The sequence below is a fragment of the Perca fluviatilis genome, chromosome 11 (genome assembly GCF_010015445.1).
Source record: "Perca fluviatilis chromosome 11, GENO_Pfluv_1.0, whole genome shotgun sequence".
Classification (NCBI taxonomy): Eukaryota; Metazoa; Chordata; class Actinopteri; order Perciformes; family Percidae; genus Perca; species Perca fluviatilis.
Genome location: NC_053122.1, coordinates 14817089 through 14832960, shown reverse-complemented (window position 1 = coordinate 14832960; position 15872 = coordinate 14817089). Strand labels below are relative to the sequence as shown.

Here is a 15872-nt window from a genome sequence, read left to right as displayed (position 1 = left end):
CGCCCTTCCTCAGCATGTGCATGCAATTACAAAAACCTGAAAACCAAAGACCAAAGTCCTGAACTAGCAATTCAGATAAGGATGGAGGCGTATTAGACTCCTGGACACGTTCATATTCTTCTGGCTAACTGTCGCACCAGCTCCACCTCACTGACTGTGAGCCAGATCTCTGAATCACTGAATTGGGGACGTGTCTTTGAGCTCTTTCCAAAATCGATTAATCTTTTCCTGGCCCCCTCTCTCTCCCTCACACACCTTCCTCCCCTCTTTTCCCTGAAGCATGTCACCTCTTCCCCACTATCCAGCACTCACACTCTATCTGCTGTATCCAGATTTCTCTGTCATTTCTCTCCAAGGTTACGTCTGTTCACATGAAGTGTACTAAACATTATATAGTAAACAAATTGCACTTAAATCGATCTTTCTCCTTGTGGAATTACATGCCCTTTCTCAAATGTCGTCTGGTGTCATGGTAAATGTTCAGTGTATTTAGTATAAGTTACTAATTGCTGAAATACGTGACATAATGATAAGCAGCACCAGTTTGTGGGCTGACCTTTTCAAAATGTTTTTCTCATTAGTATTTATAACTGGTTGAGAAAATGGGATGCGGGAGGTCTTTATGAGGAAGATGTCTCTCTCTTATTATTAGAGATCCACCAGCTGTGGTCATTAAACAGGGTCATCTCCCATTAAGCTCACTGTGTGTACGGACAGCCGCAGCTTGATGTAACGCTGCAGATAAGATGGAAAATATGAAGAATATCAGCCATTACCTGCCCACATCCAGCCACAACACCCCGCAGCTCTGCTATTGCAGCTGCAGCACACACAGAAAGTGGGCGGCCTCCAGGACGCGGCCTCTACTTCGGTTTGCTTGATTATAATGAAAAATGGTCTGTAGTGTCATTCTGCTCACCCCTTCTTGTATTCTGTAGGTAAAATGAATTCAATAAAACATTGTTTCGCAGTGTAAAGTTTATCCCTAGGTTTGGTCTTTTTAGCCTAGTCTATATCCACGACGTTCCACTTCCAGGATTGTTCAGGTGCTGCCGGAAATTCCACTGGATGTCCGTTACCTTCCGCTTTCTTTATGCTGGCATTTTAAACTCTGGTCGATTTATGAGGACTATGGTTAACTGCTCCTCAGATCTCTGCAGGGTAACTCCAGACAGCTAGCTAGACTATCTGTCCAATCTGAGTTTTCTGTTGCACGACTAAAACAACCTTTAAACGTGCACATGTTCCACCCATCAAGTTCCTTCCCGAGGCTATTTTGCGGAGCTTATTGTGATTGGTTTAAAGAAATGCCAATAAACCAGAGCATGTTTTTCTCCCATCCCGGAATGCTGTGTGGACTAGCCAGACCCTCCTCCGCAGCGCTGTGAAGGAAGGTCTGGCAATGCGAGACTATTTTAGCCAGACTAGCACTGTGGCTATAGGGATGGTCAGTCAGTCGGTCCACCACTCCAGTCCAGACTGATATATCTTAACTACTGTAGAATGGAGTGTCATAAAATGTTCACTAATATAGTAAAATATCAAAATATATAACATAAATTGGCACAAAAGTTGTACGGCCATTCATGGTTCCCAGACGATGAATGAGTGGTGATCCCCATCTTTCCTAACATTTTTGTAAATAACGCTCATTTGCTTTGTTGCAGAGAGTCAGATGAGAATATCAATACCACTCTCATGTCTTTACTGTAAATATGTAGTTATTGGCCAGTTATCTTAGATTAGCATAAAAACTAAGAAAACAGCAGGACTAGCTCTGTCTGGAGGTAACAAAATCTGCATACTACTGTAATACCACTCTTGTACATTAAATATTAGATTAGATTCAACTTTACTGTCATTGTGCAGAGTACAAAGATAGCGAAATGCAGTTTGCATCCAACCAGAAGTGCAAAAAAAGCAGCAAAGTGCAATGCGATATAGAAGTATAGACAGGTGGTGCATAGGCAGGACAAGAAATATATTGCAGTGTTATAAGAGCAGAATAAATATGGCTATGTAATATGAACAATGTATGAACAACATGTACAGATATGTGCAATGTAGTAGCAGTGACATTATACTAGTAGTAAGAATAATATAGATATAGATATATGCAGTGTATTAACAGAATATATAATAAGAGAAACAGAATAAATATGGATATACTGAAGATATAAATATGAAGCTGCCTGATGTAGCAGGTTAGCTTAGCTTAGCACAAAAACTAGAAACACAAGCATGAGCTATTTTACAAGATGTCACTTACATCTGTATAATCATTAAAGATATTTATTGATTAGTAGTTAGCAGTCAGGGATCATCAGATGTGGCCTAATGAAAACCCTTTGAAGTTTAATTGTTTCAAGTAAGTAAGTGTGTTAAAAAAAAAAAGAATGTGTGGCTTTGAATATAGCCTACAATAGTAATGAAAGTCTCTTTTTTTATTATTTTTCTGTTGCCATTACATTGCCATTGTCACTTGTTGCTACAGCAGCAGTTATAAATGACTGTGAGTAGAAAATAAAACTTTTTCAGTGTTTAATTCTGTTAAATCCATGCCAGTTTAGGGTACTTCAATAATGGGAAATTAATTAATGATGAACTGTTCGTATTGTAAGTTTTGAATTGTAAATAGAAAAAGTTAGGAGACATCTGTGCATAATTTACATAGCTACTGTGTGCTTTTATATGCTCCTACACCATTCAAAACAAGCATCTGCCTCATTTCTGCTTTAGCTGCTGTGTCAGTTTTACTTTTAATCCCAGCTGTGACTCATCTTGTTTGTGATAGTTTTTTTCTGAAACATGTCTCCCTCTCTAATTAGCAGGTTCTCCTCTGCAGAAAAATGAACTTCAGTTTGTTTTTGTCAGTAGCTCTATGTGGAATCTGCCAGATACTGCTGCTCTCAGCTGCCTCTGCGGGCCATAATTGAAACCATTTGTGGATCAGGTGGAATTCTGGGATTTTGGCCTCACCTCAAAATCCCAAAGCTTGTTATTTTCTCTGTCTTTCCTCCGACCAGAAAGACTGTTACATCAGCCTTCGTTTCCCCCTCTCTCTCTCTCTCTCTCTTTCTCTCTCTCTCTCTCTCTCTCTCTCTTTCTCTCTCTCTCTCTCTCTCTCTCTCTCTCTCTCTCTCTCTCTCTTTTCCATTCCCAGTCCTTCAGAGGAAGAAGAGGTCAGCGACTCACAGTGCTGAATGCATCAAGTCACAGTAGATGTGGAATATTCCCACAGACAGATGGTTTCATAATAACGAGAGAAGAACTTGCAAAAGTAAGTCAAATCCATATTTCTTCTCATATGTTGCTATTACCCCAGTGTCCACGTTGACTTTGAAGGAAGTTTACGTCAGTTCAGCTCAGTATAGAGAGTGACATCATACAGGAAAATGCATTTTACAGGTTTAAGAAAAATATTAAGGTGAAGAAAGGTGCAGTATTTGTGCTTTATTTGTATTGTTTTAAATGGTACCTCAAAAATAGACTGGAAAAAAATTATTCCACTAGAACGTTAGTCAGCGATCATCATGTCAGCTCTCTAGAAATGGAAACTCTGCTGAAAAATGCATTACAGACATGGGTTTTCCCTCATTATGCAATATGCTACAGTAAAACTACATTCTATACACATCACACTGACACAGAACGACATTGTTCCCACCAAATCTTTGGTGAACTCACCACGTGAAAGACTGTAAGTGCAGTTTGTGAACAGTGGTCTAACTTGTAGTTTAGTATACCAGAGTGTGTTAGAGTCATAAGTCACTGAGACCTCCACAGGGCTTTTACAAGGTAAATAAAATGCTGGTACTGTGGTGGGAGAGAGCAAGACTCTGGGCTACAAGGAGGACTGTGTGTACATTTACCACTGTAGGTTTTAGGGCTGTTCAGCTCTATATAACTATTTGTAACATCTGAAAAATGTAGCACTTGAAACACTAATATTATTTAAATGCTTTATCTTTTATACCTTTTATATTTATTTTTTCTAATTATTTCTTAACTCTTATAATGTAATTCTTATTATTTACCGCACACTAGTCTTTTAGCACAGCTTTAAGAGTATGCCACCCTGCATTCCTGCACACATATTGTTTGTGTATGTGGCAAAGAAAACCTTTGAATCCTTCAAATCATCTAAATCCTGTGCTTTATAATTTAAATATAAAGCACAGGATTTGCTGTGGAGACTTTGTTGACATGATATATGAAAACCTAAATAATAGTTGACATTGGATGTTTTTGGCTTACAGTAAATTGTACTCCTAATCTCATGCCCTGATCTACAATCTTTTAGGTGTGCGGCTCCTTGAAAAGAGAAGGTCATGAAGGTTCAACAGATCTCACACCATGTTGTCTTTATCCTGCTGGCTGCTGCTGTACGATCTCAAGTCAACCCAGGTACAGTAGACATAGGTATTTTACATCCATGTGGTTCTTTCTCGAAACAGATAGGGGTTCAATATCTCTCTCAAGGACACTTTGGTAGGACGTGTTGGTTGTTGCAGGGATCACACCTCAACGTTTTACTGTAAATGTAAATGCATGTGCCAGTCAGAGAATCAATAATATGAGTTTACTGTTATTTGACGTAGGTTAAGTTTTTAATGTGTGATTGAAGTGTGAGCCGGTCAATGTGGTTTTTTTTTATTTATTGTTTTTTTTATTGGTCTCGAACAATCAACATACTGTTAAAGATGAAAAAATCTGATGAAAACACACACACAAAAATAATCAATCCGATTACATTAGAAAAGAAAAGAAAAAAGGATGAGTTCATAAAGGAATGGATATGTCATATATAAGCTCAAAATAACCTCCTCATATTCCTGAGGGATACGCATGTTGACAAGATGGAGAAGGAAAGCAGTTTTAGGTGGGTGGGCTTAATGCAAGAATGTATCCTTAGTGTGTGTGTGTGTGTGTGTGTGTGTGTGTGTGTGTGTGTGTGTGTGTGTGTGTGTGTGTGTGTGTGTGTGTGTGGGTGCATGCGTATGCGTATGCGTGCATGAGTGAGTGCGTGTGGGCGTACGTGCATCCATGTGTGTACGTGGTTTACCTAATGGTCAGACAGCAAATAGCCCCAGAACAGGCAGACCTTTCACAAGCAGGGGGCATTCTTGGAAAAAAAAATGTAAAATTTGTAGGCGTAGTTGTAGGTAACATACACACACACACAAATGCTCTCATTTGACTTTCCCACTTAGAATATTTTCATAGTAAAAGGCTTATTTGTTCTGCTGCTCTCTCAAAGTACATGTCAGGCGTTCGGTGTGGGAAGGTGAATAAAACACAGACGTCCCTTAATTGCCAGGTAGAAATGGTAAGAATAAACAGTGACACTCTGGTAGATGCAGTGAGCAGATGTACAGTGTGGTCACTGCATCATATTAACACTCTAATGAAGCATCTATTGCTGCCAAACTTATTTTATTACATAAGAGTTAATGCCCAGCAGAAGCCAGGGCTTTAAAAGTCAAAAATGTCTCTCACGTGGCTCTGGTATAGATTATGAAAAATTGTAAAAAAAAAAAAAAAAGAAATGGAGAGCAGGCAGCTCAGAGGCCACTCCCATCTCATTTTGCTCAGACTAGCACCTACACAGTGATGCCTCTGTTTGGCTTTAGAGGCCTTGCAGGGCTGCAGGAAGGGGACTGGGGGGGAGGGATGAGACCTGACCACTTAGTTTACCCTCACATCCTGCAAAAAAAAAACAACACAAAAAGGATTTTTTTTAAAACTCACGGCATGTGAAAGAATACAAGTCTCACACTCACACTCACACACACAATTCTTAATGTGAGCAGTATGTGTATCAGTGATGCTTCATGTGTTTATAGAAATCTGTCGATATCCTCTCGGTATGACCAGTGGGCAGATTCAGGACGAGGACATCTCTGCCTCCAGTCAGTGGTCTGAGTCAACTGCTGCAAGATTTGGCAGGCATGTTTGATGATACATTTCTTTTCTCATATCTTTATTCAGTTTCATTTGCATATTTAAATCATTATATATATATATAGGGTCTATGCATTTTAAGCTTTTTGTGTGTCATTTAACACCCCGTTCTCATTCTCAACTAGTCAGTTTTCAATTTAATTAAGCTTTTGATCAAATCATGTGATTTTCATCAGCAGATGGATTGTGCTCCAGCTTGGTATCACCAAATGGCATATGATATGAATATAAACAAGTTAATTTTAAGTCATTTTGTGTGTTATCACTACACATTCGTTGCTTTTTGCATGTCATTTCACAGCATTTAGTCTCTGCTGACATATACTGTATTGTGACATAGTATAAAGAGGGAGAAACTCCATGTAGGGATGGATCAAACAAACCGAGGTGTGATACCAAAAGTCAAAGTTGATTTATGTACGTTGACTATTTAACTTACATACTGTACATTTACTTTTGTTTTAATTAAATTGAAAACTGACTAGTTGAGAATGAGAACAGGGTGTTAAATGACACACAAAAAGCTTAAAATGCATAGACCCTCTATATATATATATATATATATATATATATATATATATATATATATATATATATATATATATATATATATATATATATATATATATATATATATATATATATATACGCCTTCCCATGAGATCATATTGCCAGAACAGCTACTTAATGGACCTTAAGGTGAGATTGTTTGGTCAACTGCTGTTTCCAAGGTCAGGAATTAAATTTGAAGCTCAGCATATGTGAAAGTTACATGAACTGGCTCCATGTTGAATAATGATAGTGCTGTTTTACCAGCTGTTATCCAGCAGCAATACAGAGTAGTGAAAGATGTTCTCATGCAAATGTGAATTATGCATAACTTCTTCCTCTATTCATGATTCAACATCTTTCCCCTTTTATCTATCTCTATCTTTTAATCATCATGATCCTCTCGTGCCTACCTGAACTCTTTTCCCTTCCCTTCTCCTCCCGTCTCCTCTCTTATTTCTTCCTCCTTTTCAGACTTGACTTAGACAACGGAGACGGTGACGGGGCCTGGTGTCCTGACATCATGTCAGAGCCGGACGGCCTCAAAGAGTATCTCCAGGTGGACCTGCGTTCACTACACTTCATCACGCTGGTGGGCACCCAAGGTCGCCACGCCGACGGCATGGGTAATGAGTTTGCCCAGCGATACAGGATCATGTACAGCCGCGACGGCAGCGAGTGGGTGGGCTGGCATGATAGGAAGGGAAGGCAGGTGAGCATGTCTAGATATTACTGTCTGTCATTGTTTCAAATTCCAGACGTGCATGTATATACTTTACTTATCACAATAATTGTAACAGGGTGTTCAAATGTGTGTACATTTTCTGTGACTTTTTCCCACTGGACTTTTTCCTACTGTAGTTCATTTTTATTACATTTCAGAGGGAAATATTATACTTTTTACACCTCTAGATTTATTTAACAGTGTTTCTTACTAGTTTGACATATAAGACATATGCTGAGTTTATCAAATTTGATGCAATGTAATAGCAGTGTTTCCTCTATGTTGATTTGACCGTGGCCCCCGACGGCAACATTTCTGCCCCCCATGGTATCAGAATGTTTAAAGTGCATGTCGGAGAATAGCACGGTCACTCAGCAGATGGGGGCTAAAAAAAAGTCCTAAAGGAAACACTGTAATAAATTACAACAGATTACAATATATGAAATAGTTCAAATTAGCCCCAGCTACAAAAATACTATACAAAAACAAAACAAGCAAAACAACATAATAAATAGGCTATTTGTAACACTCACAGGAGCAATTTTACTGAAATATGACAAAATAACAATTGAAGTAGCCTACACTTTGCTAATAATGCTTATGTTGTTTTACTCAAGTAACACTTTTAGTGCAGGACTTTTACTTGTAATTGAGTATTTTTTATATCACTGTATTGCTACTTTTACTAAAGTAAAGGATCTGATCTGAAAACTTCCTCCACCACTGGCGAGAGATGACAAGAAGATAACATCTTCTTTGCAGCAGACAGAAGCAGAGTTTATGGGAAATTAAGAAACAGCTGAACAAGCAACAGCGCTGGCATGAGATAAAGGGAACCAATTTCTTTACAGATTTGTCAAGGTTTTACATTTGATTTGACGACCACACATATATGCTGACAGGTTTCACTCAGTCAGTCTTATTCCTGTCATCTGCGTCTCCTCTGCCAGGTCATTGAGGGGAACAGGAATGCGTATGATGTGGTGCTAAAGGATCTGGAGCCTCCCATCATAGCTCGTTTTGTCCGCTTTATGCCTGTGACAGACCACTCCATGATCGTGTGTATGAGAGTGGAGCTCTACGGCTGTGAATGGCTGGGTTAGTCATTGCTTTCCATTATACAGAGTGCAACATCTTTACCTGGTTGCCTTAGCAACACCTAGTTTATCTTTTTTTAATAACCAAAAGTCCATATTCTTACCAGTTTACGTATTGTCATAATATCTTATAAGCATGCGGTGAGTAAATCTCTGACCTTTGACCTGCCTCCTGTAGATGGCCTGATGTCTTATAGCATTCCAGATGGGCACCAAATGATCTACAGAGGCCTGGATGTCTACTTTAATGACTCTGTGTATGATGGAGCATCAGCTGATAGGTCTGGATTTTACTGCCACAATTAGGGCTTATTTTGATCATTATTATTATTTTGCTCACCCCGTGTGAGTGCAGTTAATAAAACTGATTTAAGATGTCATGAATTTTAAAAATCTCTGCACTCCTCGATGAATAGAAATGTAAACGGTTGTGGGTCAGTGTAACGCTTATCAGTTAAATTTTCTAAGCACAAACGGACATTTGGAAAAACAGAAAAATGGGTTCAAATATCCATTTTTTCCACCTTGACAAATTAAAAAATTGGACCTTGAACCTGTTTTTCCAATTTTCTGTTTCTGTTTTTTTTGAGGATCAGATATTGAGAAAATTACAAAATTGCATCCGAGCTCCAATTATTCAATACTGGAATGGTATTCTCTTCCTCTACTTTGCGGAATATGCAGGTCATTAACTGCATATGGACCAAAAAACAAACCAACTGATAGACGTTGGGGTCAGAGGTGCTTGCAACTGATGGTTTCGAGTGGGGGGCGGGGCGTAGCTAGGCGGAACGAGGGAGAGAATACCATTGCAGTATGAATAATTGGAGCCCAGACACAATTTTGTAATTTTCTAAATTTCTGATCCTCTGAATAAAAGCAGAAAATTGGAAAAACAGTTTAAAGATCCAATTTTTTAATTTGTCAAGGCGGGAAAAAATGAAAAATTTGAATCTATTTTTCTGTTTTTCCAAATGTCCGTTTGTGCTTCGACAATTGAACTGATAAGCGTTACACTGACCCTTGTGTTTTCTTTCTTCATTTCTTCCATCCATCCCTCCACTAGACTGACAAAGGGCCTCGGTCAGCTGACGGATGGCACCTGGGGTCTGGATGATTTTCTCCACAGCCACATATACGCCATGTGGCCAGGGTACGACTACGTGGGCTGGAACAACAAGAGCCTCCCCAAAGGTTACGTGGAGATGATTTTTGAGTTTGATCACGTCCGAAACTTCACATCCATGAAGGTAAGGAGTCAGGATGCAGGGGAGAACTTTACTGAACAGCTTAATCGTGGAAAAGTGGAATATATTGTTTATGTTGCTGAGCCAACACTTCACTGCCGGGCAAGCACCCATCTTCTGTAAGAGCTGCAAAACATAAAATGTACAAAAGGATGCAAAATAGCTTTGCAGTGTGAAAATTACATTCTCTGTATAATTAGCCCCTTTTGTCATGGGTACATGCAGCGGCCAGAGATCAGAGATAATGTTCTTCAGCTACAGCACAGCAAGACAGATTAGTCATCAGTTCACCTGCTCCTGCATCATCTTCCCCTTTGATATGACTGTTTGGAGCATCTGCACCCATTTAGTCATCATGGTCATAGGTAGAGACAAATATGCATATTTTTTGTGGATATAACAGGATAATTGACTATTTGCGAGATATGTTTTTAGTACTTTGATCATGCTTGCTTTTAGTTACATATCCCACCTCCACAGGTTCACTGTAATAACATGTTTAGCCGAGGGGTGAGGATGTTCAGACAGGCCACCTGTTACTTCCGGTCAGGATCAGACTGGGAGGCTGACCCGGTGACATTCAGGCCCACTGTCGACCGCACGAGCCAAAGCGCCCGTTTTGTCACTGTGTCCCTCGGGGACCGCACAGCCAGCGCCATCAAATGCCGTTTCCACTTCAGTGATGTTTGGATGCTCTTCAGTGAGGTGGCCTTCCAGTCAGGTAAGTCAGTGTCAGTGTTGAATCGGTGTCCCATTTAAAGGGTCTTTTGTCGACTACAATGTAAATGTTTAGTTTAGTTTTAGTTTATTATAAGGATCCCCATTAGCTAGACGACCAGCTAGTCTTCCTGGGTTCCAAAACAACATTTAATCAGACAATATTTAAACATTTCATGACACATACAGGAAAATAAAATAAACAACAATAACAGAATAACAAGAAACAACCCAAAAAGAACAAGAAAAATATATCTTGAAACCAAAATTATATTACAGTAAGTTGACTCCTTAACTGCCGGCGTGTTTACTGCACCAAAGCTGCGTCCTGTTTGATCTAATATCCTTCAGCTTTGTCTTTTTCTTTCTCTCAAAGGCTCAGCAGTGTACAACACATCTCCGACTGCTACCAAACACCCCACAAACACACCGCCAGGTCAGATAAACCCTTTATGGTTCTTTTTTCTTTAAGTAGTGGATGTTATTTTGGTGACGTGACCGTCGGGCAGTGGAGAAAAATGCTGGCAGGAGGGAGGCTGCTGGGACGTGATGTGGTGCTAAACAAAACACAGGCCGAGCATAATCTTCAGCCAACCACAAATATAATGAAGAACGATGGTTTAACTAAAATGTTTCCTGCTTAAACAGTGCCCCCTGCTGATAGCATCAGAAATGACTAATCATTCAAATAAATGTCACTTGTTACTGTAGTTGTAATGGGACATGAAGGGGATTATGCAGTGAGAATATAAATATTATGGGATTAAATCAAATCCACCTCAACTCACAGCTCTCATCTGGCTAGGAGATGATCCTACTCATAAATTGGATGACAGCAATACCAGGATCCTGATTGGCTGCTTGGTGGCTATCATCGCCATCTTATTGGCTATCATAGTCATCACCCTGTGGAGGCAGGTCTGGCAAAAGATGCTTGAGAAGGTGAGAAGAGAGTATTTTTTTTCAATCCATTTGTATGAGACAAAACAAATCAGTTTGTTTATTATAGTTTTCATAAAACAGCTTTAGGAGCTGAAATGAACTGCAAAAAAAAATAGGTTATGATCTGGAGAAAAAACATGAAACATTGTTGGTTTATGCATTAAACACTGTGTCACTCCAGGGTTTAAATGAGGGCTTGGACATATAACTCTGTAGGACATAAGCCTATGTGCTTTTTTCATGTGCACAGTGAATTGTTGTTATTTTGTTTTGTGTGATCTGTAGGTGCAGCTGTTATTTTTTTGTCTGTGTATATAGCCTGCTTTATGTTCACCTGGGAGTTTGCCTGATGAAGACCTTGTATGTATGGAGTCATAGGAGTGCCATCAAAGAATACATCTGTAAAAGAATAAGAAAATAAATGTGGAAATATAAAGAGAAATGAACTGAAAGATGAAATAGTAAATAACAAATGTGGTAATGTAAAGACAAATAAATATAAAAAAAATAATAATAATGAGGATTTTAATCTATTTTCTAATGTGCTTGTTTATTTATTTTGGTATATATTTATTCATGCATTTTTAAAAATACATATTTGTTAATTCCATTTTTGCATATAAATTACTTTATTTCTTCTGTAAATTTTTTATTTTTCATTATTATTTTAATATGTCATTTATTTTTATCCTTTGATTTTTTATTATTTCTTTCCCTTTTGCTTTCTGTCTTTATATTTCCACATTTATTTTCTTATTATTTATTTTATTCTTTTTATGGCACTCCTATGACTCCATAACCTTGTAGGTCCAAAAGTTCCATGAATTCAACATTTTGGGGAGTTTGCACATTTCAGTGTGTGGACAACTTCTCCTCGTCACAAATACTGCTTATATCCAAGTATGTCCTCTTTCTATTTGGCAAATCTGACAGCCAGTACTGATGTCCTCTAGCAACCATGTAAGAGGAAAATTCTCTCACAGAATATTTTACATAAACAACAAATAACAGACTTCAACTCTCACACTCTTTCTTCCACAGGCATCCCGCCGCCTGCTGGATGATGAACTCACAGCTCGTCTTGCGGTCCAGACCCAGGCCTTCTCCTCCCACCACTCCTCTCTGTCCAGCGAGAGTGGCTTCACCTCCAACTTCACCTATGAGAGAATCTTCCCCCTCTGCTCCGACTACCAGGAGCCTTCCCGCCTTATCCGGAAACTACCCGAGTTTGCTCAGTCCACTGAACACCTCGGTAAGTTGGCAAAAGCACAATGCAATAAATGCTGCAGAGGTCGGCTATAGCTATAGCTGCTGTAGTGTGTGTATTTGTGTGTGCACCACATCAGGACCGAGCACCTCCTGTAGAGCCCTCGCAGCCAGTGGTGCAGACGGTGCCCCCCACTATGCGGAGGCAGACATCATCAGCCTCCAGGAGTCTTCAGACAGCAGCACCTACTCCATCACAGCTGTCGACATGACTCTTTTTGCTGGCACAGATTCATCCATGAGAGAGTTCCCCAGACACAAGCTCACGTTCAAGGAGAAACTGGGAGAGGGCCAGTTTGGAGAAGTATATATTCACTTTTGTAGCTCTAATCTTTGTTGGCATTGATTTGGTATTATATTCATCTGGCTGCCCTCTCCCTCTTTACGAAAATGATGTTGATGTATTTATAGCTCTCATTTAAAGACTGAATGAGAGTTATTGCTGTGTGGTAAAAGCATGAGTGTGAAATGCAACGACTATACAGTACATGCTGACAAATAGGCAACACTTAGTGGTATTAAACAGAGTTAAACAGATGGTTTCAACGGTGCGAAGTGGATGATGGACTAACAAGGCACTTTTGTAAAACAGGTGCACTTGTGTGAGGCAGAGGGCATGCAGGACTTTTTGGATGAGGATTTGTCTATAGAGGGAAACGATGAGTCACCCCTGCTGGTTGCTGTGAAAACACTGCGGGAAGATGCCAACAAGAATGCAAGGTAAAAGCAGGTGGTAACTTTTTTTGTTTAACCCTCTGGGGACGAAAGACGCACCGGCGTGTTTCAAACGATGTTTGGCAAAACTCCTACTCAAAAAGTGATATTACAAAATTTCATTTCAGACATTTATTTACTATTTTAATCATATATAGACTATAAGATGTTGGTAAACTCATTTCACAGCACTGAAAGTATTCGTACAACACATCATAAGTTAAGGTTTGTTTTCAAAAGAGATTTGAGGACTTTCAAAAAGCCAACATCAACCTTTCAGCTTTAGCGCCAAATTATCTCCTTACACATTTTTCTAGAAAAAATGTGGGCATCACTATACGGAAAGCTGAGTTTGTTATGAAAATCTTGATATGAAACACCTATCAATTATATGCAAATACCTTAAAAGGTCAATTTAAGAAGATACGTGAAAATGCCCTTAGACCTTAGAGGGTTAATAAAAAATAAAAAAGACAACGGTGTACAGTACATTAGTCCAAAGCTTGTTGTTATTATTCAGTCAGTCGTCAATCGAGCGATAAATTACAATTGTTTGTCCCTGCTGTGCTGCAGGAATGACTTCCTGAAGGAGATCCGAATCATGTCTCGCCTGAGGGACCCCAACATTGTTCGTCTGCTGGCGGTGTGTGTGGACACAGACCCACTGTGTATGATCACTGAGTACATGGAAAATGGAGACCTGAACCAGTTCCTCTGCAATCTCAGACTGAAAGAGGCTGCTGATGAAGACAAGACAGAACAAGAGGAAAAAGAGGGGGAGAGTATGGTCAGGTAGGTTCATATCTTGACATTAAATTGTAATGATTATCTTGGATGAATTTATAGAGCCAACTAGACATTACATCTATAAGTACACTGTAATTATGACTTGTATTCTCTTTCATTGTGGTCTCCTCTGCTCTTTAGTTATAGTAAACTCATTGGCATGGCTGTGCAGATTGCATCTGGAATGAAGTACTTGTCCTCTCTCAACTTTGTCCACCGTGATCTGGCGACACGCAACTGCCTGGTGGGTAAGAACTACACCATAAAGATAGCTGATTTTGGCATGAGTCGGAACCTGTATAGAGGGGACTACTACAGGATCCAGGGCCGGGCCGTCCTGCCCATTCGCTGGATGTCCTGGGAGAGCATCCTACTGGTGAGTGTTGTGCGGAGCTGGGGACATGTGGAAGAAAACACAAGGAACAAGTGTACTATTTAATAATAATTCACATAATTATTACAAGTGTACAAACCAGCATCCACATTAAGTTTATGCTAGATTGTATTTGGATTTAAGTTGTCTTGATCTCTCAGGGTAAATTCACCATGGCCAGTGACGTGTGGGCATTTGGTGTGACTCTGTGGGAGATTCTGACTCTGTGTAAGAAGCAGCCCTACTCCCAGCTCTCTGACGAGCAGGTCATTGAAAACACCGGCGAGTACTTCAGGGACCAGGGCAAGCAGGTGAGCATCACGCAGGTTTAGGCTACCCATCTACCGGAGTACAATCTGTTTATGGTCTCATTTATGATCAATCGTTGTTTTGTTTGTGGCAATCATAAGTATCCAATATTTTTCATGCATCTGTATCTCACACTGCCAAATTTGCTGGAAATATCTAGCAAAAATATTACTTACAGCCCTTTTAACCATTCATCCTAAATTCATATCTTGTCTCATGGTCCCAGGTGTACCTGCCAAAGCCTCCCTGTTGTCCTGACAGAGTCTACAATGATCTCATGCTGAGCTGCTGGAGGAGGAACGCCAAGCAGAGGCCGAGCTTTCAAGAGATACACACTCAGCTGATGGAGAGCCTGGCGTAACAAATGGAACAGATCATTTCTCTTTGCCATGCACTGTCACTGTACATGTCACATTTGCTCCCTTCAGTCTGGATATATTTGGGATCAATTTGAAATCAGAAACAACCCATCAAATGTAACCATTTGTTTTTAGCTGACGTGCCACAATGGTGCTGTAAATAATAAGATATGAGGAGAAGGTATACACTTGAAAAGTGCCTTGTGTTTTATATATACAAATTAGCACTGTTCACCCAGTGAATTCACTCCTTTGTGTATTTATTAATTTCTTTTTATTTCCTATGCTATGTCTATTTATAGAGTACTCTATGGTAATCCTAGATTTAAAAACACAATTGTGATTTTTCTTTCAATTTATTTTCCATACATACATCTAATTCTACTGCACATTTATTAGAAGATGTCTATACAAATGTGTGACCTTTTATGAATGTTTATATTTTTGCTTTTTAAGGGGGAACAAATGGCATGATAATGACTGTTGTCTAGATGAGACAGGTGTTTTTACGCTGCAGCAGTTCACTGACATGTTTTATAAACATGTTTACGTCCTTTTGCAGAAATATGCATGTGTATATTGTTGAACAGTAGCCTAGTAAAGAACAAACCAAGTCAAACGAAAGATCCATGGAAATAAAGATAATTAATATTTACTACTGTTTGTCAGGTATGTCACATTTTTTTGTATTATCACGGGTTAAGATGCCCAGCACATAAAGTACTTCAAATTAGCTCCCCTTTACCAGCTCCAACATTAAAATGATGTCAACATGAATGCATGTTAATCCAATATAAGTATATAAGTAGCCTTTTACTTTTGGTA

General features: G+C 39.3%; 1 protein-coding gene across 2 annotated transcripts; it reads left to right on the top strand.

Moving 5' to 3' along the window:
* Positions 1-3207: 3207 nt before the first annotated feature.
* Positions 3208-15702, top strand: LOC120569097 (discoidin domain-containing receptor 2-like). 2 transcript variants are annotated; one of them, XM_039816962.1, is made up of 17 exons: positions 3208-3280; positions 4304-4407; positions 5847-5949; positions 6988-7225; positions 8188-8335; positions 8513-8615; positions 9401-9584; positions 10062-10302; positions 10675-10734; positions 11104-11240; positions 12282-12492; positions 12587-12810; positions 13099-13226; positions 13794-14012; positions 14148-14382; positions 14541-14690; positions 14915-15702. In XM_039816962.1, the coding sequence occupies exons 2-17, from the start codon at positions 4332-4334 to the stop codon at positions 15047-15049; spliced, it is 2592 nt and encodes an 863-aa protein (XP_039672896.1). In that variant the 5' UTR covers positions 3208-3280; positions 4304-4331; the 3' UTR covers positions 15050-15702. The 2 variants fall into 2 exon arrangements, with proteins under 2 accessions (XP_039672896.1, XP_039672895.1); XM_039816961.1 differs by having other exon boundaries at positions 11089-11240.
* Positions 15703-15872: the final 170 nt, after the last annotated feature.